Genomic DNA, 22,887 nt, shown 5'->3' with positions numbered 1-22,887 from the left:
TTCCTATCATGTAAATTCTTTTGTGACATATTGATGTATTATGTGGTGTGTTCTAACCTTTTGTTCAATTGACTGTTCTATCGTAGTTTATTACAGTGCAGACCAAATAATTCATCAGCCATCATTTCAAATTACAAAGTTTATCTAGGGATATTTTTTTTAAATATGAGTAGCGGGTTTGGGATTTCTTTTAAAATACATTCTCAAAGTGGATTTATACTATTTGTAACAGATCACAAGCATTTACTGTGTATTGAAAATCTGACTTCTAAACTGGCTATATAATTCTTACTAGGGTGCTAAAAAATGGTAACATTTTTGGTGCTGAATTTTTAATGCAGGACTGTTCCAACTTATTCCCGCAGCAGCGTGAACAAGTTTGAATAGTCCTGCGTGAAAAATTCAGCACCAGAAATTTTACCAACAGCTATAAATTGGCTGCCTTCTCCAGTCAATGACTATCTTGACTACTTGGTGCTGGACCTTCTGTACTCGGTACACCACTTTACTTCAGGTTACACTGGTGTGACTCCATTTAATACTTACACCTGTGTAAACCTGACATAGTGCAATGGTGAATCAGGTCCCACGGGTTTAACTCTTCTAGCCATTCATTACTATAATTATAACTATGTCTATACCAGTCATTAGATTTTGTTAATGCATGCTCCCTTGGAGGAAGAGTCTCCAAAGACAGGGTCCTTGTGATGGGAGGTAATTTAATCATTTAGGTTGGGATGTTAGAATTCTGCCAAGATCTAATCATGAATCTGTGGGCAGGGGAATAGGCTGGACTATGGATGGATTACTGCTGATAGGATTGAACCTCTGGAAGACACTTTCTAGAGTGCTTCAATGCTTGGGGGGAAAGGGAACTTGTATCACTAGATATCACTCCCCTAGAATCTCTCTGTAGTTGAGGATGGGTAGGCCAGGCTGTGAATATTTGATACAGTAGAATATTCCTGATACATGGAATGTAGCTGTTACGAAGCCATCCCTAAAGATATATCTGTAGACAGGTTAGGACATTTGGGAAGAAACAGATGAATGGATTTGCTAAAAATTATCATAGTCAGCACCCACTCTTCTGTTGTGAATGTTGAAGCAATATTAATTGGACACTAGCTCCTTTTAATGGGTTAATGCTCATTTTAAATATCAGAATGAAGTAAATAACACACAATTACTAAAATAGTATTTCAAAATGTAAGACCATCTGTTGTGGGGTGGTGACTGCTCTGTAACGCCCCTTGTTGGCCAAACATGGGCACTGAAGGCACCCCCTGCCTCGGTTTTCCTCCCCAAGATGTAATGCCTCAGCTTTCCAGACACTAGGTTGTTCTAGAGATGTGACCAAGTCACAAACAAACATTTCTTCCAGGATAGCACAAGTCAGCTAAAATTCCCAACAAACACAAGGTTCTTCTGCCTTTCAGGAGCTTCTCTTCAGCCACAGGCTCCGTTCCCAGCCCCTTTCTGGGCTACCTTTGAGAGTCTGTCTGGCTCTGGGATAGAGTGCTCAGCCCCCAGGCCATTTCCCCTGGAATACTGTCCTCGTTCCCTGCTGGGCTCTGTTCCTTGCGTCCTTCCCTATTCTGGTATAGAGCACCAGGGCACAAGGCTAATAGCTTTGGAGTATCCAGTCTCCTGCAGACCATCACTCACGGCCTTTCACAGGAGCCTGCCTGCTGTCTGTGATTCCACTCTAGACTGATCTCTCTCAGCCCTTCTTCTGTGACCCAGGTGTCCATTAAAGCATCAGCTGACACTCCTTAATCCTGCCCTCTCAGGCTGGGAAGCAGCTAATTAGTTATGGCATATACGGGGCTGGTCCCAATTCTCCTTAAAGGGACCAGTCACATTGTGACAGCATCTATCCGTAATGAGTAAATAAATCCCAGAACAGTATATCCTAAAAAGAAATATTCTAAAATTCAGGCTTCCTTTCTTGAAGGGCAAACTTCCTCCTCAGAGATCTGCTTGGTATGTTCTATTCCTGGAATGGTCTAATGGTCACTCTATGAACTAAGATCATTTGGAAGGGAAGAAGTGCCTGACTGTACCCAAAAGCAAAAAGAAAAGAATTTGTACTGTTGCTGTGTTGGAAAGTTGGAATAGTGTTACCAGCAGGAAAGAAAAATACTGGACTGTTATACACAGTATTCAACAGCATATCCTAGGAATATGGATCAACTAGTAGACATTATGGAGACAGTGTTGATTTAGCCTCTTGAATCTCTGAAAATAAGATTCAACTTCTGGGTTAGTACAAAGATTCCAGTGTATCTTCCTGAAATTTACAGCATGTAATCTGTGAATAAAGATTGAATTTTCTGAGGATTTTCAAATTAACGTCAATTAGTTTGAGATAAAAGTAGATCTTTTGAAAAATTTGTGCTGTGAGCATAATCCTTTTTTATGCTAAGAGGACTGGGGGGAAAGTGACTAGGGTGAGAAACGAACATTGTGATTAATTTTGAAATATGGCAGCATAATGGCATTAAAGTTGCCTACTTATGCAGATTGGAGCTGCACAAAAGCTGAGTCTGATTAGCTCTGTGCCATATTGTGCACATTGATTTACATGCAGTATCTTGAAAAAATTAATGATGAATTAAATGTTTAAATTACTCTGAAGTATTAAAATGTTTACATTGTCCATCATTTAAAAAAAATACAGCTTAGTGAGGGCATTTTCAGTAATGTCTGTGTAGAAAGCGAAATGTCTAGTACCTACATGAGACTAATTTCACATGAATGTAACTACCTGTCTGTCTTGTTAAAGATAGTGGTTCTCAGGCAGTTACTAAATTCCTCTGCTTTTTGCATTGACATAGTGTTCTGAGTAATTTTTGCTTAATCCCTACAGAACTTCTGTTTCTTAGAAATACTTGGCATTTGCTCAGATTGCTACCAACTCCCATTGGACAGAGCTGCGGAGCCAGTGCTCCCGGTGGGACAGCACGTGGAGTCTCTGTGACCGTCCCTCCACCTAGGAGCCGGAGGGACATGCTGGCTGCTTCTGAGAGCCGTGTGGTGCCAGGCAGGGAGCCTGCCAGCCCTGCCGGCAGCACCACCAACCGGACTTTTAATGGCCCGGTCAGCACTGCTGACTGGGTATTCCAGTCAAAAACCGGACGCCTGGCAACCCTATAATGCAGAAGCATTGGATTTTTATTGCTAATGAAATTGAAACTTGATTGGCCTATGCAAAACACAAAGGAAGTGTTTTAATAATGAGTTCAGCGTAAACACCAAGTGTTCTTGAAAGAAATGGAATAATACTCATTCTCTTTGCACAGTTAAGGTGCTGGACTATTTCACTTCGCTCTCATGTCAAATTATTTGGACTGCAAGGACCACATTTGTCACTATTCATACTGCTACGTATGGGGCTCTATATTTAGAAATACAATATATCACAGGCGCATCCTACCTGGGATGTGTATTATAAGTATTAAGGTTTCATATCCAGTAAAATTTTCACACAAAATAAATCAACCCAGCATTTTCCACCTATAGCTGTTCAGGGACTCTGAAACTTTATAGTGGGTGATTTCAGAAGCATACCTGCTCTTTGAGAAGTAATCAACATAATTCTGAATTCCCCTGGGTGTGGTTTTCAAATGGAATTTGTGACTTTCAATGGGATTTGTTCTCCTAAATCACTTAGGCACTTCGGAAAATCCCATCCCCCATCTACATAGAGTTTCATCTGGTGATTAGGGTATAGAAACTGGTTCTTCTTGGAACAGCTTCTTTAAGGTGAGGATTGCAGTTAGCCTGTTATTTATATGTTACAGTTTGACTGTGCAGACTTGTTAAATCATTTTCAGATCTCTGTTAGTCTTTTTGGATGAGCATGATGCAAAAACTACTATGGTGAACTGCAAATGAATTGGCAATTAATGTAGTCCATCTCTGAAAGAAGAGCTTATTTCCCTAGTAAAATTTGTTTATGGTTATTTGCTTGGAAAATGTAATGATAATAGTACATTTGAAAGCTATTTCATTAAGTAACCCCAATTTAAAATGGAAGGTGACAAGTTAGAGAGACTGCAACTGTACTGGCCTTTGCTTTATTTTCTAAAGTATCAGTACTAGATGTCAGAAGGTTTCATATTTTGTCAAACTCATGCTCTTAATTTCTAGGTTAGAATAATATCATATACTATGGCTGCTTCTCAAGTCAAAACATATGTTAAATCAGGAGGATTGTTGCTTTTATTGTGTCTTTTGTGTACTTGTGTATTGAGCAAATCTGTAGAATCATTTTGGCTCATCTTTGGGGGAAAAGAGGAAAATAGTGGCTTTTCAGGTGCCTGGTTAAAGCAAACATGTTCATGCTGGTTTTTTTTACTTCTCAAACTGGGGTGAGTAATACAGAAAGATCTCTGCAGCTCTTAATTAATTCACTAACAGTCAATGTGTATAATTAATATTGAGATCTTGCTTTCTTGTTTAGAATGTCTTTTACAACAATCTATGACTTCATGTGGTTTTTGTTGTTGTTTTGTTTTCCTCCTTTAGTTTGAACAGGAAAACCAGCGACTTGTTGGTGAGATGAATAGCCTATTTGATGAAGTGAGGTACAACTTTCTCTTATTTGCTGGGTTTGCATGTTTTATAACCAGGGTCCCCTGTGTTCCAGGGCTACAGAATCCACCCCTTGCTAATATCTTGCTCCAGAATATGAGCTTTCATTTAAAAAACTAAGTCCATAAAGTTGCGTATAAACCTTGAAAATGTGAACTGAATGTAAACTCGTGCCATGTTGTTTCCCGAGTCTGCAGGCAGCCTGAAAAAAATCTGATGTTTGGTGTCTGATGTTTCCATTTGATGGGTTATAAAACTCAAAGATAGCCATTTAAATATTAATTGTTTCATTGCTGATCTTTTTAATAGAAACATCCAGATTGTGTTTATCCTATAATGCCCAATTATCTCCCATGCTTCTCCAGGTGCAAAAGACCCAACTGCCCACCTACCAAACCTCTCCATCTTTTCTCTGACAACTTCTACCATACATGTGTTGTCAATACAAGTCTTCAGCAATCAAAAATTTTAAACATGGGGTCATCTTAAAATAGATATGTCAAAATAATTAATCTAAGGGCTACTGTATTTGTATTATTAATTTCCATATCATTTTGATAACACTCTTCCCCCTCATTGTTAAGATAAGTGAAGCTGCTACAGAACTTCCAGTATACTCCAGCACCTGTGCAGGCTCCACTCCCTCTCACCATAAATCATGGAATATTTGTACATTACTGCTAACTAAACAAATTGCTGACAAAATGACTACCATATTAATAGTATGATTTGCTGGGTTTGAGGATGTGAGTCTAGAGTAATCTACAGTGGAAAATCTTTGCACTAACACAATGACATATCTGGGCGGGGTGTTTTGTTTTGTTTTGTCAAGACAAATTGAAGGGAAAGTGGTTGAAATCTCCAGACTTCAAGAGATATTCACAGAAAAAGTCTTGCAACAGGTAAAAAATGTTTGCTGCTGTAACGTCAAAATGTCAAGAGAAACAACTGAACTGTATGCTTAAGAGAAATGAGCTTTTCCTGCAGACATTTCTCTGCTGTGAAAGTGCTCTGTGTCTTATTTACATTACGTTATCAGAGATGTGAATAAAAGAAAACCCAGACACTGAGGAAAAATGGAACTTAAAAGTTGTGTTTCAAAGCCAAATACCGAATGGCTTTTCCTGCATAATATTCTTAGTAGATACATCTTCCTAGTAAGGTCTCTTTGCTCCAGAACAATGTATTGTTAATGTTGCTTGTTACTTATGCTCAGTTAGTGGCATTTTGGAAACTAAACATCTTTCCTAAGACAACTGGTGAAAAACTATAGGCTACACGTAGGTCTGATACAAGGCTACTGAAGTCAATGGAAGTTTTTCTATTGATTTAAGGGTCCTAGTGACATAGACAGAAAATTTAAGATTTAATTAACCCTTGGTTCCTTGAAGATTGGTAAAGATGCACATAAAATATTAAGACACATACTTCTTTACTTCATAGTTGTGATCTATTCTGACCCAGATCTTTACAGTTAACATTTTTCTACAGAATTTGTCATTGTCTTTATGGAACTCTTGCTCAACAGGACACTGAAATTGACAATATTCATCAGTTAGTTGTGGGTGCAACAGAGAATATCAAAGAAGGCAATGAAGACATAAGAGAGGTAATGTTACTAAGTAGTGTTTCGATGCATGTATTGTTCCTAGCTATCAAAGCATTTTTGCCTAAGCAATACCCGATACCATGGCAATATTTACAACTTGCAGGCTGTCTTATGGGCATATCTGATTAGCAATAGCAGTGTGGGTGGAAGCTACCCGGATCCCTTACACTGAAGTGTAGCCTGTGAAACTTCGTGTTTCACTAATGTTGATCTGAACAACCACTGGGACCTGTAAACTTTGCTGGTCTTTACCTCCTTGTTAAAGATGAGGATAACCCTGGGCTGCATGTAGTCACCTATGCAAAGGAGTTTGGTGGAAGAAGACACCACTGAAATTGATGGGAATGCAGTCTTGATACGTTATCTTGATTCGAAGAGGCCCTTCCCCATACTGCATAAGGTCTTGTTTACAGGTTCTCTTATCTAAATGCCTAAACATGAATTTAGGACCCTATCATTAGGCGCTTATTTTTGAAAATCTGTTTGGGACTTTATTTTCAGAGACTTGATTTAGAATTGTTATTTCTCATATTCAACTATCCAAAAAGGTAACATGGCTTAGCAGGCAGAGCATATGATGGCAGGGATGATTTTTTTTAAACTCATTGCCAATAGACTAAATGGATTATTATTAATAATATTCAGCACTTAAGTACAGTGCATCTCATTCATGGCTCTCAAAGCATCATTATCTTCATTCTACAGCTGGTAGAAATGAGGCACAGCGAGTGTAACTAACTTTCCTAAGGTCACATAGTGTGTCAGTGGCAGAGCTGGGACTAAAACACAGATCTTCTGATGCACGTTAACTTGGGGAAGTCACTTAACCTCTGTGCTTCAGTTTCCCTACCCTTAAAACTCTTTGAGATCCACAAATGAAAACTTCTGTATTTAATTGAGACTGATACTATTAATGATAGTATATTGATATTAAGTCTAAAATAACCCCCCATCCTTCCCATTTCAGTTGAAAAACAAATCTTGGAATCAGTGTTTGCTATTTTAAACTTGGACTTGGTCATTTACAATATTTAAATATTGCCTTGAGCTATGTTAAATCAGCCCTCAGTAACAGCTATTATTTAAATCACTAAAGAGCTTTAATAAACTGTTTAGAGAAGCCGTTTCTCTTGTTCTTAAAGTTCACTTTTGGCATTTAAATAGATAATGTATGCATTTTTAATCAATTCTTGTAATACTTTCTTAGAACATATGCCATGCACAAGAATGAACAGTTCTAATCATTAACTAACCCAACTCTATTAGTGGGATGGGGGATTCCTTTTTTCCCTTCCGCTGACTCTGCTTTTGAAATTTTGAGGCCTGAGTCATGGGGTGAGAATCTAGAGAAATATGGGCCTAACTCTTCTCTAAGTGAAGTCAATGGTGAGTTTTGCCACTGGCTTAAAGAGGTGCCAGACTGGGCCCAGATGGACTGTTGGTTGAGTCATATTATGGAAATCAGTATTTTTAGGGAAAAATAGTCATTGAGCTCATATCTTCCTACAGGCAATCAAAAAAAATGCTGGATTTCGAGTATGGATCCTTTTCTTCCTTGTAATGTGTTCATTCTCCTTGCTTTTCCTGGACTGGTATGACAGTTAGGCTTTGTTTTATTGTGTGCTATGTTTGCATAAGATTTAGACATTCCTCCTCTCAAAGCAAGATACGCTATCTGCAAATGACATACTGTTGTGACTGGAAAATATTTTCCTGCAAAAAAGTGTGTATGTATGTGCAAAAAAGTGTTTGTGTGTGTATATACCACTCTTGCAGTGAACAGATCAACACCATTTAAGTCCATTCAGCAACTTCATAAAACAGGTAGTCTTTCAAAGCTAAAAACTTTGAAGCAGCTAGCAAGTGAAAAGCAGACTCCAGTTTAGTAAGTTGCAAGAAATTTTCAATAAAATGTAAGTTATACGTTTAGGAAATTTTAGCCCACCAAACCAATTAGTGGAAAGTTCACAATGTAGATGAGATGTACAAAGAAGAAAATTGTTGCAATGCAGACAGGGTTGAGCTTTTCTATCTGTCTTCTCAGGTTTCTTTTTTAGTCACATCACTCACTACAAAGTGTAGAGACCTGTTCATGTGTGACAGCCACTCCTACTCCTGTAGAGTTAGTTTGCGCAGGGTCACTTGTATTTGTTGGGAAATAATTGTCTTTTAAACACTGTTATAAAGCTTTACTTACACTAGGTTCCAAGAAGTTTGGAAAGTGTCATGTTTGTTAAATTATAGTAAACACATTGTGATGTAACTGATGTATTGAGATGTTGGAGCAAAGCCGAAGAATAGATAATATAGAAGCCAAACTTTTTGAAGTATTAAAATTAACTACCTGTTCAAAACAAAAACCCACACTTCAGAAACTGTTGGAGCCAGGAGCTTATGAACCACCTCCTGCTGAAGTCAGTGAGAAAACTCTTTGACTTCAAGGGGTGCAGTATCAGTCACCAAATGAGTTGTTTCCAGCTGCTTGAAATTTTTGAATGTTTTCTTTTGAGGATAGTAACTAGCCTTATTGTTCAGCAGCTGGCTGTACAATGAAGTTGTTTACTGGTCTAAGGTTAAGGGAAAATATAGTTTAAATTACATCGCTAGAGGATAATAATGAGAAGCAAATCTTATAAAATTTGAATTCATGTTTTTGGTAAAAATTTTGATTTCAAAGTTCATTTTACTGTGTGTCTTGGGAAATGTATGTCAACATACTGTATGCAACAGGCAATATCATCCTTATTCTTTATTTTGTATGAAGTGAAAATGTCAAAAGTTACATGTGAATTAATTTACATTCAATAAAGTACATGTCTACTAGCAGACAAAACATGGTATGTTGTAATGTGTTTACAGGAGTTTGAACTTTTTTAAAAATGCAAAGAAAATTTTGGCACATAATTTATTGCTTTTTATGCATTCCACACAGCATAATAACAAAGCTTTTTATAGTTCATAACTATATAATGCACACTCATTGTTATGTTTGGTATCAAACCTATAGAATTGAGAAGCAGTGGCCATTTTGTACTTTATTGGTATGTAAAATTCTTGATACTGAATACATTAATAATGGATTAGAAGAAAACCCAAAAGTGGAGCTGACCAAAATTTGTTCTACTACAGAACTAGACAAATAACCAATGATTTCCCTTCATTTTTGTATAGTGCCTATAACAATGAAACTTTTGACATGTCCACTAGAAATATCACATTCAAGTAATATGAAAGGAAAAGTGAATCTCATACCTAAAAGCTTCACACACTTATTTTGTCTAACCAGCAGATTAATAAAATTATTTTTGTAATGCATATTTAGGATTAAATGAAAAAACATGGTTTCATACAAAATAAGAAATTTGTCAACACAATGAAACATCAAACTTGAACGTGCACCCACAATACTAGGCTTGTCTACATCTTTTTTCCTCCAAAATCATACATAAACAGAGTTATGCTTCTTCACTCAGTTTTGACATGTCACTTTAAAACAGCAAGTAGCGTAAACTAATACACTAGTTTCACTTGTGATGTCCTGTAGTTTAAAAATTAGCAAATTGCAAACAGCATAGTTAACTCAAAGCTATTCAGAATATATAAAAAGGGGAAAAAAGTGTTAATGTTGTATAAAAGGGATTTTTTTTTAAATGTTACTCCCTCTGTCATATCAGACAAATTACAGACTACATCTAGAGTGAAAGGCTTTCTGCCTCTTTCTTCAGTGTGATCAAAGGATGTCCTTTCTCATCAGAACACCCTCCAGTTCTTAAGTTGCTTTTACACAACCTGAACAAATCCATAGCTAAAAATGTGTCTCTCTCCCCAGTATGTCCTATCTAGTTTGTGTTTCAGTGCACACCCTAACATACTAAAGCCATAGTGGCAATGTAGTGAAATTTTGTTGACAGTAATAATAAAACATTGAGCATGCCTTGTTGCAGAGAACTTCATTATCACTTACAAATCAACAGTGAAGAAAAATATGCTACCTGACAGTTTCTCCATTCTAATCATTACAGCATGTCCTTGATATCGGCCTTACTTGAGCTGAAAACAAGTTTTAAATACAGCTCTTCGCTAAACAAGAGATCACTCTAGTTATGGCTATGATGGTTCAGTTTGCAAAAATGGCTACATAAGAAAAACAAAATCAGTTCAGACAATAAAGCACATTATGTGAAGTCCAAACCACTGAAAAATCCAGTGAAAAATTGTCAGCATCCAGTAAATTGCAAGAAAATATCTAAAGTTAATTTTTTAACATTGAAAATGGTGTCAGAGCTCTAAAGCGACGCTGATATGCACCTTATTTTATGCCCATGAATGTTTTGTAGCAAGTTTTATTTTTTGCAAAGCAGTATCAGCAAACAGAAGCAATTGCACCATAAACATGAGTAACCTCTAAATTATCCATAATTATATTTAATGAAAAGTTCCTTAAAGTCCCTTAGTTACCTTCAAATGACATGTTAATAATTAGCTTATCGCACTAAGCTGATTTCTCAGCAGCTTCAGTCTCCTGTTCAGACAATTTCTCTTCTGACAGTACTGTCATCCACGGAGACACTGAGCGTGTGATGGTTTGTTTGGCCAGATTGTAGTGGTTTATGACAGTGTAAAATTTCCCTCGAGCACTGGAGTCTTGTTCAGAGTAGTAGTTCTCTAATCCAGCTGGAATGCATTGATTATTCTGGAAGAAAATCCACCATTTACATTAGAGACTGTTCCAAAGACAAGTAACTTCTCTTTATAGTCTACATGATTTTCTTGTGTCTGAGTCTAGAAGCAACACACCAATATTGTTGAATCATTGTGATGATACCAGTATACAGTGGTCTCAATGATCCAAATTTATTTTGGAATATGTTCCTTACTGTGATAAACCTCCTAGATCACATCTTATTTTCATGAGTCCCCAGGGGACAATCGTCATGCAATTGTATTCCACTATACTTCAGTAGTTATTATACAGACACTCTAAAATAGCAGACAACATCAAGCAGTCAAATTTAGTTTGTTACTCTAACAAGGTTTTTTAAAAGGCTTTAAATGTCTAGAACCAGACATTTTTGGTGCCTCTCAATGCAACAGTTAGTCAATTCAAGCAGTTAAAGCTACAATTCCATAGTTAGATATGGTTGTAGGCACTTCAATAGCTTTTATTCAACACAGACTGAAACCAGGCTAACAAATATGCTGTTGCCAAACTATGAACACACTATGTCAGTGTAGTAAACCTAATGCCACAGCAAAAAATATGCCTGTATGTCTTTACACAAAAAGAAACCAAGATTTTCAAAAATACGTGGCTAAAGTTAAGCTCTTAAATCCATGCTTTGGCATCTAAATATGGATTTCAGAGTCTAAATGTAGCCACCTATTTTTGAAAACTTTGTCAGATGGGGACATGTGCATGCTTTCATTATCGGTTGGCTAGCTCTAAGCTATTATTCCAGTGATGATGTAGTAAGCAACACCAGTACTAGCTAAGGCGATTTCAACTCTGCTTAGGAGGCTAGTTCAAGTGAAGATGATGAAGGAAAATATGACTAAGAATAAATTTTTTTCCAAGGTATTGGTACTTGCACTACTCAGATCAGTTTGAAGAATGAAGAAGTCTAATTATGTCTACCTCAGCTAGAAGCACATTTGAAAGAAATGGTATGCTAAGTCTCCTTACAGAAATGGAATATTTATATAAATCGTGTTCAAATACACAATACATTTTAATAGCATTCTCACAGAACTCCACAACAGCAATAAAGTTGAGTGGCAGCACTCCTCAGGCACAATAGAGGGCATGTTAAAATTACAACCTTAATGACTAGATACCACTTTAACAGTGTTTACTTTTCTGTTTGTCGAATCCTCATCTTAGTAGAAAAGAAAGTGGCTTTTAATTGAGTACCAATAACTTGCATTCCCCAAACAGCTTAATGTTTAAAGAGACAGACAAAAATAAAACAAGATATTCTGGGAGATACAATGAAAAGTGTTAATTTAGAATAATTTGTGTCCTAAAATGTTGGGGTAGAGCATGCATTAAATAAACACTAGCCCCATTCTGTGCGCCACACACACAAAACTTAAGGAAAAAAGTAAAGGCAAACCAAAACTGTGAGGTTGTATATGTTAGATCTATCAGAAAGGGTCTGAAGAATAAAATATTGTGGTAGGCCTGACCAGTGCAGGAAGCATTGCTGCCAAAGAGCATTTGAGTAAACACCCTTTTGAAATTCTTAATTTGTAAGAGCACACTGGAGTTGATGACTTTGCAGTTTTAACCCATTCATCCATTCAGTGTTTTTTACAAAAGCTGGATGCATGTCAGATTAATGATAACATATGACAAGGGACAGTGAATCTTGTTGGATAGAGTCAATCTACCTGGATTTTCCGCTTTGTCTTGTCTTATCACTAGCCTGGATCCTACAACTGGCTCCATGGATTAAGTCCTAGCCCCACTGAAATCAATAGAAGCATTGCCACAGACTCCAATGGGGCCAGAATTTCACCCCATATCAGCAGAGTCCTAGGCTCATGCAGAGCCCCAGTGGAGTCAATGGGGCCCTGTATGAGCACAGTGGTCAAAGCACCCAGAGACAGTTGGAGGATGCGAGCCTTGGTGAAGAATGGCAAGGGTAACTCTGGGATAGTAATCATTTAGCTGTTTGTGCACAGCTACGGCAACCACATTGTCATCTAGAAATATCCATTCTTAATGTGAAAAACTAGACTAGTTTACATTAGCACTAAAACAAAAAAATGATTAAAATGCTTCTGTAGTTGGCATTTATGGCAACTGTGTTTCATTATAGCACAAACTGGAAGCAATGCCTGATTCTTCTCATTAGAGGCCCCTATCTTCAGTTGCTTATAACTTTGACAAACCGAGTTAAAATATTGCATGTCGGGTGTCCAACTCATCTGCGTTGCATATCGAAATTACTACATGGATATAGCACATTCTGTATGTGATTCTAACAGAACCTTAATGGTACCATTCCCTGACTTTCCTGCTCTTACATTTAAAACTGATACATCACAGTGAATGTGTAATGTTTGTAGAGTGCTTGGGGAGCCTTAAAGATGAAAGGGGCTGTATACCTTAAGCTGTTATTAGTTATTATTTCACCCATCTGTGGAATGTGTTAAGATGTGGGGAAGGGGGGCACAATCTAGTTACCTAATTAAAATTGCAGGGGGCAAACAAAAGAATTACCAGCATTGGAACCAAGCCAAATCTACTTGCAGTACAAAAGGTACCACAGGATCTTTAATTGATCATAAACGCACTTTATTTCATCACACCCAAAGAATAGCTTCCCAAATGGCACAGTATCCCCTCTTAAGGTTTTTTTTTTCTTTTCTTTTTTTACAGTCACAGATGTACACAGCACATGGCAGAACAGCTTAAGACACACATACTAGAGATCTCATCTTGACTGGATTCCTACTCGCAATGAAAGGCTTTTGGCCCTTTGAGGAACTAGTAGATGTACCTATTGTATGGCCCAGCCCAGAGTTCTTGAACATTCCCCACCAGTAAGGCACTGGTCAGAGCCACCAAATGAGCTCCCTGTTGTAAATGTTTTGTGGGGCTGGTTCCAGACCTCTCTACCTGTCCTGCAGCCTTTGTCTTAGTTCAGGACATCATCCTGTATCCTTTTTATCAGTTTTCCTAATGCCCACATTAGAAAAGAAACTAACACAGAGGGGTGACAGAGATAGTGTGTACACCTCAAGTCTGGGACACCAGTCTTTTTCACAGCCTGCTACAGTAGCTAGTCACAGGCAGAGTCCTTCATGCCTGTGGCAACTGTGGTTTCCAGCTTGGCCTGAATTTGACTGCATCAGGATGGCTCTTGAGTTCTCTTGAGGTGGGCTGCGTTAATGGCCTCAATGCTTCCTTTAGGAGGAGAGTGACTCTATTCAGCTCCACTAATTTTGTTGTGGAGCTTCCAAAGCTTCAGGTGTAATGTGCAAGGCTGTGCTGGCCTCTAGTTGATCTATTGAAATTGTTTTGACCTATTGTCTCTGGGTTCAACAGAACGCAAGCACGCTGGCATCTGGGGCTAAAAACTCCTTTGTGGGTATGTTAAGGTAACTCCATATCCTGGAGAAACTGACCCAGGCTGTTTAGATGAGAGTGGAATGACCCATGTCTCCAGCTGAGACTCCTGTAAGTCAGACCAGTATGTAGCCAGTTCAGAGTGCTTCAGAGGTGCAGTCTACCTCATGGCAGATATCTGGGTTAGGCTCACAATGTCAAAATTCACCCAGCATCTAAATAAGCCATTGCTTTATGTCTGCTGCCTGGTGGAAGGAGACTTCATTGTGGAAAGGCTTAGAGGCTATAAAGCTATCCCACAAGGCCAAATTAGGAGCCAACACAAATTTATGCTATTGAGCCACTGGCACAGAGCTGCACCATGATTATTTCAGAAGCAACAAGGTTGGTCGTCAGACTCTCTGGGACAGGATCACTGGCTCCCTAAAGTGTCAAGACGAGAAGCAGTTAGTTATTTCCTGTGTCTCAGTTCTTGGTTGTTGAGGTACAGAGCTGTCTCACAATCCAGGACCCTCTGGGCCTGGAAGCAGGAGTCAAGACACATGCATTTTACGGTGGTGTGGTTGTGACACCATTGCAAAGCTATTCCATAGAGCATAGCTACTAAAGCCTTGATGCAAGTATTTCCAATGCATAACATGCCATGTGATCCACCTCTCAAGGCAGCTAGAGAGTCATGTGGAACTGACAAAGCCATCCATGACATTTTATGGTCAAAGCAGGGTCTTACTTCCATGAGATTTCCACACAGCTGTGCTCCAAGCATGACCAACAACACTGAAAGCCTCAGATCAGGTAATGTTAATGCAGCTGGCGCTTCATGGTCTAAGCAGCTGTACCATTGCCATGGGAGATGACAATATAGCATTTTTAAGTGCACACAGACACTTTGAAGCCTTGGATGCACAGAACAACGTAAAGATTTGAGACAATGGAGCCTGAGGCATCCATGACATGGTAGGACTGCCCATCACAGCCAGGCATCGATTCAACAAGGGCCTAAAAACAAGTTGTTTCAGTTTGAAGATGGCCCACAATGTGTGGACATCAGAGTAGAGTAAACTAAGTTTGACTCAAGGACGTTGCATAAAGGCCACACTGCCAAGACACCCCATGGCACTAGAACTACTGAGGCGGGACACTCTTTACCCTTTGCAAACAAAGCACATCAGCATCCTAGTCTTGGGGACATCGATGCAAGAGAACTTTAATGCAGGCAAAGTTAGCATGGACAGTCTGCCCAAAGGGCTGCATGGTCAATGTAAGACAGTTAAAGTAATCTTTGCTGGTGCAGACTTTTCCTTGGTCTCAGAATGTGAGATCTGTGCAGAGCTTTGCCTGATCTTCCAGAAAAGAGGCACAGGCATTGGCACCAAAGACAGACTCAAGTCAGCATTGCGTCAGTTTTAGGCCTCATGACATGTAGATCAATTATTGCAGCATAGCTTTGATATTCTATGGATTTATCTGACAAAAATATATGTACCTTTATGATCCCTTGTATCATGAGATGGTCATAGATCTACACTTCCTTTTGGAAATAGTCTCCACAAAACCCTCACCACTGGGACTGTAACAAGTAGCAATAAGGGTCTTTGCATGAGCTGTATGTACCAGTGCATTAAAGAGCCAGAAAGCTTTGAGAGCCATGGGAGATCCCACCTGTCCTTTGTTAGAAGGACAAGACCAAGAGTAGGAATCCAGTCAAATAATAGCCTCAGAAATGCTGAATTAGAGGTAAGAAGTTTTCCCTTCACTGACCAGTCAAGGTAGAAAAGGCAAGCAAAGACAACAGAGTACATGGGACAGCAATTCAAGTATGGGAGGATGTAGAGAGTTTACTGCTGAGCAGAATATGATACAAGTCTTCCTGGAAGAAACAGCTTTTATTGCAGTAGCACTTAACAGGCCCAACTGAGATAATCATTCTAGGCACTGTACAAACACATAGTCCCTGCTCAGAGAGCTTTCAATCTCAATAGACAAAACGGACACAGGTTAGGAGAAAGTATTATTGTCCCCATTTTAAAAATGAGACAGGCACAGAAAGCAAGTGACTTGCCTAAGGTCACACAGGAAATCTCCAAGGCATAAACAGAAATTGAAGTCTGATCTCCTGAGGTCCTGAACTCAGGCAGGGTTGCTGAGTGAAAGCCTTACTATCTGTGCCACCAGGAAACTAGCTAACACTCCCACAAACAGAGGCTGAACTTGTTGGCTCAGCAGGATCAGCTCACTAGCAGCAGACTGCTGACTGGACATATCACAGCATAAAGCGTCCTGTTCCTGACGTAGCCAGTTGCTAGGCCTGCTGCTGACCAGACCCATGAGATCAAGTTCCTGCCTCCTCGCCTGGTTCCCACTCCTTGTGCCTGTTACCACTTCCTGTTCCTGCTTCCTCACTGCAATTCTGGCTGTGACCCTTGGTGTGACTCCTGACCTCAACCCTGACACAGCACAAGGACTGGGCCTACCCCAGAAACACCCCAAGGCTCTTCCCCTTCGCACCAGGTGTGGGCAGGCGGGCTCAGCAAGGCAGAATCCAAGTGTGGAGGGGGTTAGTGTGGGGGGGAATCCAGGTGTGGGTTGAGTGCTGTGTGGGGCAATCTGGGTGCGGGCGGCTCACTGGGGGGATTCCGGTTGCAGAAGCTTATTGGGGGGTTCTGGGTGCAATGGTAATCGGACTCTGCAGGGGGGTCCAGGTGAAGATGGTTGGGGCTCAGAAGGGTGGGGATCCAGGTGGCTCGTCGTGGTGGTCCAAGTGCAGGGCGAATGGGGCGGGGGCTCAGTGGGAGGTTTGGGTATGAGGGGGTCTGGATACGCAGGGGTTGGGCAGATGGGGAAGCAGCTCCCTGTGTAGGGATCCTGCTGCATCTGAGGAGCGATGCATTCAGGAAGTGGGTGGGAGGATTTGCAGAGCTTCCTGCAGCTGGGGAAGAAATCTGGGGTCTGACCTGGCCCCAGATACCGTGCAGGGGAAGAGGAAGTCCCATCCCCCCGAGCCCAGCTGGGACTAGCAGCTAAGCCCACCACAGGATAGGAGCCACCAGCTGGGTCTTCCCCAGTCCCAACCCCTGCCCCACAGTGATTACTTCTCTGCCAGCTGCCTGGGCACCCGAAACATACTGCTGGAGAGGGTCGCATAACTGCTCGTGTCTTTCCTTTGCTTTCCCCTCAAAAAGACATTTTTCTGCAGGGAAGCAAAGAAATCTGCAGGGGACATACATTCTGCACGTGTGCAGTGATGCAGAATTCCCCCCGGAGCATATAAGAACTTTTCACACACACTCTCACTCACACTATGACAACTTTCATACATCTGTCATAAATCCAAAGTAGGAGCTGAGTCCAGGTGCTTCACTCCATGATTTAGATTTATATCTTTGTTCTTTCCTATGGCCTATAAATTTGGGGGCACATGTGACATCCATCTTGCCTAATAACTAAGAACATCTTTCAAACAGCTGCAGGTGAAGATTACGTAATTTTAAGGGCACAGGCATTAAGAATGATGTTCGCCTGATCTCTGGAGCAGCAGCAAAAAGAATCAAGAACATTATGAAAATTATGAGATAGTTGATAAATGAGGTGGTGAGTATGCAGAAAGAAATAGAGAGAGCCTTATTCTATAAAAAAATTAAATTATGCAAACAAACATAACTTTCTCAAGGATAAGGAAAAAGTAGCAGAGACACTTTTGCATGTTCTTCTGTTTTTCTAGAATGTGTGTGCTTTACCTTGAAAACGAATCCTTCCGGGCAGGTATGATCATACTTGTAAACCTTGTAGACTACTAGAAATACAACACATGTTAGGAATGCAAGGGCAAAAAGGACCAGAACAGTTACCTGCAAGGAGAGAAAATACAACATTTTTGTTACTAATGCATTGCTTATTACATTATCACTCATTCATGTACTTAACACCTGTCTAGTATCAGTGTGCTTTGCAATAAAAGAAAAAAAATCAAACAGATCGAACAGGTAATTAACCACTAAGTGGTGAACAGAGTAGCAAGAGTGCCCCTGTTCCTCCCAATTAGAGAAGCCATAAGATAGTTCCAGTCATTTGTTCATTGCCTAGAGGGCTGTTGTGACAATTGGGCCTATAACTGTGTCTGCTTGGGAATTAAACCATGAAAAGTTGGTCAAATAATTACCAGACACAAAAACTGCATTAGTCCAAACAAAAAGGACAATTAATATAACTCCAGGACTATGTTGAGATCATGCTTGGTAAACAAGAAAGTGTCTGGAAATTAATGGACCACAATTGGTGTGTTGGAAACTTAGCCTTGTTTTGTCCCTCAGTTATGAGGGGATGGGCTGTTCCACCCATCACTCCCTTTTGGGGTCCTTAAAGAAAGTCTTTGAGAGGAAGAGGAAGAACAGAAGGCGGCTACTGGAGTAAGCTTCACCATCATAGTTGCCATCCCCACCATCTCCTGGGACCCCAGGCCGTCGTCGTCCTGATCCTGAGAGATATCTTGACCATATCAGGCCAGAGAGAGTGACCCAGATGACATCACCACCTCTACCAGTCCAGCTGAATCCCAACCACCACCTGGGATTCAATGGTATCGGATTTTAACAGCAACAGTCACAACAACTTTTCCTGCCCATCTCAACTAGCTTCTCTTTACCCCAAAAGGACAGTTATTACCATCTAAGAGACTGTCAAACAAGGGGGGGTTCCTTCTAAAAATCTCTCTCCAGCCAAAGGGATGTTGTTAATATGAAAACCTCACTACTGTACATTTCAAGTGTTTTAACTGTTTTTCTTGCTTTTCTTTAATAAAAAGTTAAAAGAATGTTTAATGTGGATTTTCCATGGTTCTAAGCAAGCTGAGGTCTCTGTATAACAAGCCCCAGACTTTGTTTAACACTGTTTAATGCTGGACAGTGACTGGGTTAACACCTCTGCACCATTTATTCCATCTAAATTAATACAAAAGGCCCTTGTATTGAAAGGTTCCGTTGTCACCTTTCCTGTTCAATATGTGCTTAAGCCTGCTGGGACAGAATGAGGTGGTTTGGGGCAGCAGTATCAGGATAACATAAGCTCTAAGTCTAGCTTGCATTGGTTAAGTGTATTTCCTTTCCCAATGCCTTCCCAAAACAGGGGTTTGGATGTCAGCAACTTAAGATCAATCTAGATATGACAGAACTGCCACTGGTGGGTGCAAGAAAACCATCCAGAGGGTATGGAGAAAGTGTTATCTGCTTCCTCTAGTTAGGGGATGTGAGACTTTTTTTTGTTAATGACCTTTGCAGTCTGGGGATCCTTTTTGGATTCTCAGTGCTCTAGAATTCATAGGTTGCACCAGCAACTTATCACATGCAGGCTGCGCTGTAGAAGTGTCTTGCCACCTCCAAATGGAAATACAGCAATGTGTCCAAAATAAGGCTACCTTTGAAGACTAGAAACTCCAAATACAACTGCCCAGCTACCTAGCAGTGCATGTGGTAGAGCATGTGACAGTCTGTGCTCAACAGACTGTACTGGTTACCAGTCTGTTACTGAGTAAAATTCATGGTCTTGACTTTGACCTAAAAAAGCCCCATGACTGAGGGTCTTTATGCCCACTGAAGTCAATGGAAAGACTCCCATTGACTTGAAAGGGTGCTGGAGCAGGGCGTTAGACAATCTCTTTCTCTAAGCATCATCCTGATGGTTGTGATGTAAGCTCCCGTGTTCAAACTACCCATTCCCAGAATGGAACTGCGGGTGGGGCTCTCCCCTTGTCCTTAGAAACCCAAGATGGTTGAGCTAAAGGGCATGTTGCAGAGCTTATCTCATCAGGCCTTTGCCTGAGAGAGGTGTAGCCTGAGTGTTTTATATTTGTTGTTTGGGGAGTTGTCTTTGAAATGACCTTGTTATTTTTAGCTGAAATTCTAAATGGATGCACATGTGCCTAGATGCTGCAAGAGGCTTTTTTTTTTTTTTTTTTTTGAAAAAACAGAAAAAATAGCACACGTTTCAGCCAGAGAAACAACAGTAAACAGAGCCAAACAAAATTACGTGACTAAGTCATCAAAAGAGAAAAGGGATTTCAATGGAATTTGGATTTTAAAAAGAGCTAAGTGAGCCAACTGTACAGATCTTTAAGGGAGAAGACTTTCACTGCACTAAGCGTAAATTAGCAAAAGACAGTATTTTGAGATTTTAGAAAGCAAGAAAGGATTTTGGAATTCTGCATTTAGAGACAAAGAAAAACCAGTGGTCTCTTTACAGTGAGTACTAACCAGGGCTGGGAACCCCATCCTACAAACCTTATTCATAGCAGTGGGACCACCTGTGACATTTAAAGATCTCGGCATCAGATTTTGAGGCCTTGTCTACCCTAGAAAAATTACCTGCACTACAGGTGGTGAATTATAAATGCTGACACTCCTAGTTTGCAGTGCTGTTGTAGCCATGTTGGTCCCAGGATATTAGAGAGGCAAGGTGGGTGAGGTAATACCTCCCACTGGACCAACAGAAGTGGATAGTTCTCTGAAAATAACTGCTCAATGCACAGCGGCAGTCAAAAAAGCTAACAATGTTAAGAACCATTAGGAAAGGGATAGATAATAGGACAGCCAATATCATAATGCCACTATATAAATCCATGATATACCCACACCTTGAATACTGTGTGCAGTTCTGATCACCTCATCTCAAAAAAGATGTAATAAAATTGGAAAAGTGAAGGGCAATAAAACTATTATATGTATGGAACAGCTTCTGTATGAGGAGAGATTAAAAGACTGGGACTTCTCAGCTTGGAAGAGAGAAGACTGAGAGGGGATATGATAGAGGTCTATAAAATTGTGACTGGGGCGGAGAAAGTGAGTAAGAATGTTATTTACTCCTTCACATAACGCAAGAATCAGGGGTCACCCAATGAAATTAATAGACAACAGGTTTAACACAAATCTAAGGATATACTTCTTCACAAAATGTACAATCAACCTATGGAAAATGTTGCCAGGGGATGTTGTGAAGGCCAAAACTATAACTGAGTTGAAAAAAAGAACTAGATAAGTTCATGGAGGATAGGTCCATCAATGGCTAGCCAAGATGGTTAGAGATGCAATCCCATGGTCTGAGCGTCCCTAGCCTTTGACTGCCAGAAGCTGAGAATGAATGACGGGATGGATCACTCCGTGATTGCCTGTTCTGTTCATTCCCTCTGGCATTGGCTGCTGTTGGAAGACAGGGGACTGGGCTAGATGGACCACTGGTCTGACCCAGTATGGCCATTCTTATGTCCAATCCTGCAGTTTTACTGGGAGTTGTAGGTGCTTGGCACCTTGCTGAATAAGGCTTTGGGGGGCTGATTTTCAGGGGTGTTGACTATAAACATCTCTCACTGACCTCATTTGGAGCTGTGGGTGCTCAGTGCTTCTGCAGATCAGGTCCTAAATGACTTGCCCATTGTCACATAGTCCACAACTGGAAATAGATCCCAGGTCTCCCAATTCTCAGTTCCCAGGTCTTACCATTATCCCACACTATTACAGAATATATTACCTAATCTAATTAATAATGGCATTCAAATGTGAATTCTTATTCCTGTGATGCTTGCAATTTACAACCATGCTACATTTCCAAACCCCTAATCAAAAATCTCTTGGCTCCTTCCAACCAGGTGTCTACTCCTCCTCCCATCCTTCCCCCCTCCAAGATACAAGTTACTCCTTGTATATATCCACAGAGGCATATGCAAGGAGAGGGAAAGAATAAAGTCCGTAGATTACAATCTGAACTCCCCTCAGTTCCACCCAATTCACTCATCCTCTCCTATAGCCTGACCAAAGCCTCATCTACCTGCCAACAGCCAAATTTCCCCTGATCACACAATAACCCTCGTTTTGATACCCCAGAGCAACCCTCCAGACTCTGATCCAATCACCTGGCCAGAAATCCACTCCTCCCACACAACTAATCCTCCCCATTCAAATCCCCATCTTTATAGCAAGTCTCACCCACCGTCCCCCAGAACCCACATTCGATCCCCATGGCCACCCCCTCAAGAACAACCAATTGCCCACTGCAATTTGAGGGGTGGGAAGATGGAGGCAAAGGACAGGAGCAAGGTGCTCCACATCCATGACTCCCAACTGAAACAGTCACTCTACTGCTTCCCTCCAGTAGCTTTTCATCCTCTCCCTCACCTAGGGGAAGGTTCTTTTCTTCCTCCTACAGTGGTCCTGGCAGCAGTTCACCCTCATCCTTTGTTCAGATGGGGGAAAAAGGTAGAAATCCTGGTACAGATACAGCTGTTCTTGTCCCCAAGGGGACTTTGCATCTCTTCTGCTCATGGCCGGAGTGCCGACACAGTGGGAGCAGAGAGCGTGCCTGCTAGTGAGCGTGCATGCCCGAGTACTCTCCTGGGAAGCGTTTGGGTCTCCACCATTGCACAGGAGTGATTACCCCTTTAAATGATTTTTATAAGTACAAAAACAGTTCATGTAAATATTTCTATTATACTGTTCTTTAAAAGAGTCCTTTTCAGCTGGTTTTAGACAGCACTATGGTGTAATTCCTCAGACGGAAGAGATGACAATATATTAAGCATATGACAGATTTCTGAATAGATTTTAAGTGAAAGTCTAGCCAG

At 40.4% G+C, this 22,887-nt stretch overlaps 2 protein-coding genes across 15 annotated transcripts in view; one reads left to right on the top strand and one right to left on the bottom strand.

The window, feature by feature from the left end:
• Positions 1-19,092, top strand: part of STX18 (syntaxin 18) — a 122,041-nt gene extending 102,949 nt beyond the window's left edge. For 8 of the 12 annotated variants that reach the window (XM_037898070.2, XM_037898071.2, XM_037898073.1 and 5 more), the window contains 4 exons: positions 4,534-4,592; positions 5,432-5,501; positions 6,128-6,208; positions 7,718-9,041. In XM_037898070.2, the coding sequence (XP_037753998.1) occupies positions 4,534-4,592; positions 5,432-5,501; positions 6,128-6,208; positions 7,718-7,813 (306 nt within the window). In that variant the 3' untranslated portion in view covers positions 7,814-9,041. Of the gene's footprint in view, positions 1-4,533; positions 4,593-5,431; positions 5,502-6,090; positions 6,214-7,717; positions 9,042-13,592 lie in introns of those variants that run through there. The other 4 variants (XR_006290203.1, XR_006290202.1, XM_043544656.1 and 1 more) reach the window with 4 other exon arrangements.
• Positions 6,036-22,887, bottom strand: part of LOC102932068 (neuronal vesicle trafficking-associated protein 1) — a 122,109-nt gene continuing 105,257 nt past the window's right edge. For all 3 annotated transcript variants that reach the window (XM_037898065.2, XM_037898066.2, XM_007062939.4), the window contains 2 exons: positions 18,020-18,130; positions 6,036-10,901 (listed from right to left, as the gene is read on the bottom strand). In XM_037898065.2, coding sequence (XP_037753993.1) covers positions 10,701-10,901; positions 18,020-18,130 — 312 coding nt within the window. In that variant the 3' untranslated portion in view covers positions 6,036-10,700. The remainder of the gene's footprint in view (positions 10,902-18,019; positions 18,131-22,887) is intronic.

The sequence above is a fragment of the Chelonia mydas genome, chromosome 4 (assembly GCF_015237465.2).
Source record: "Chelonia mydas isolate rCheMyd1 chromosome 4, rCheMyd1.pri.v2, whole genome shotgun sequence".
Lineage (NCBI taxonomy): Eukaryota > Metazoa > Chordata > Testudines > Cheloniidae > Chelonia > Chelonia mydas.
Note: the sequence above shows the minus strand (reverse complement) of the source record. Positions and strands in the feature narration are given on the sequence as shown.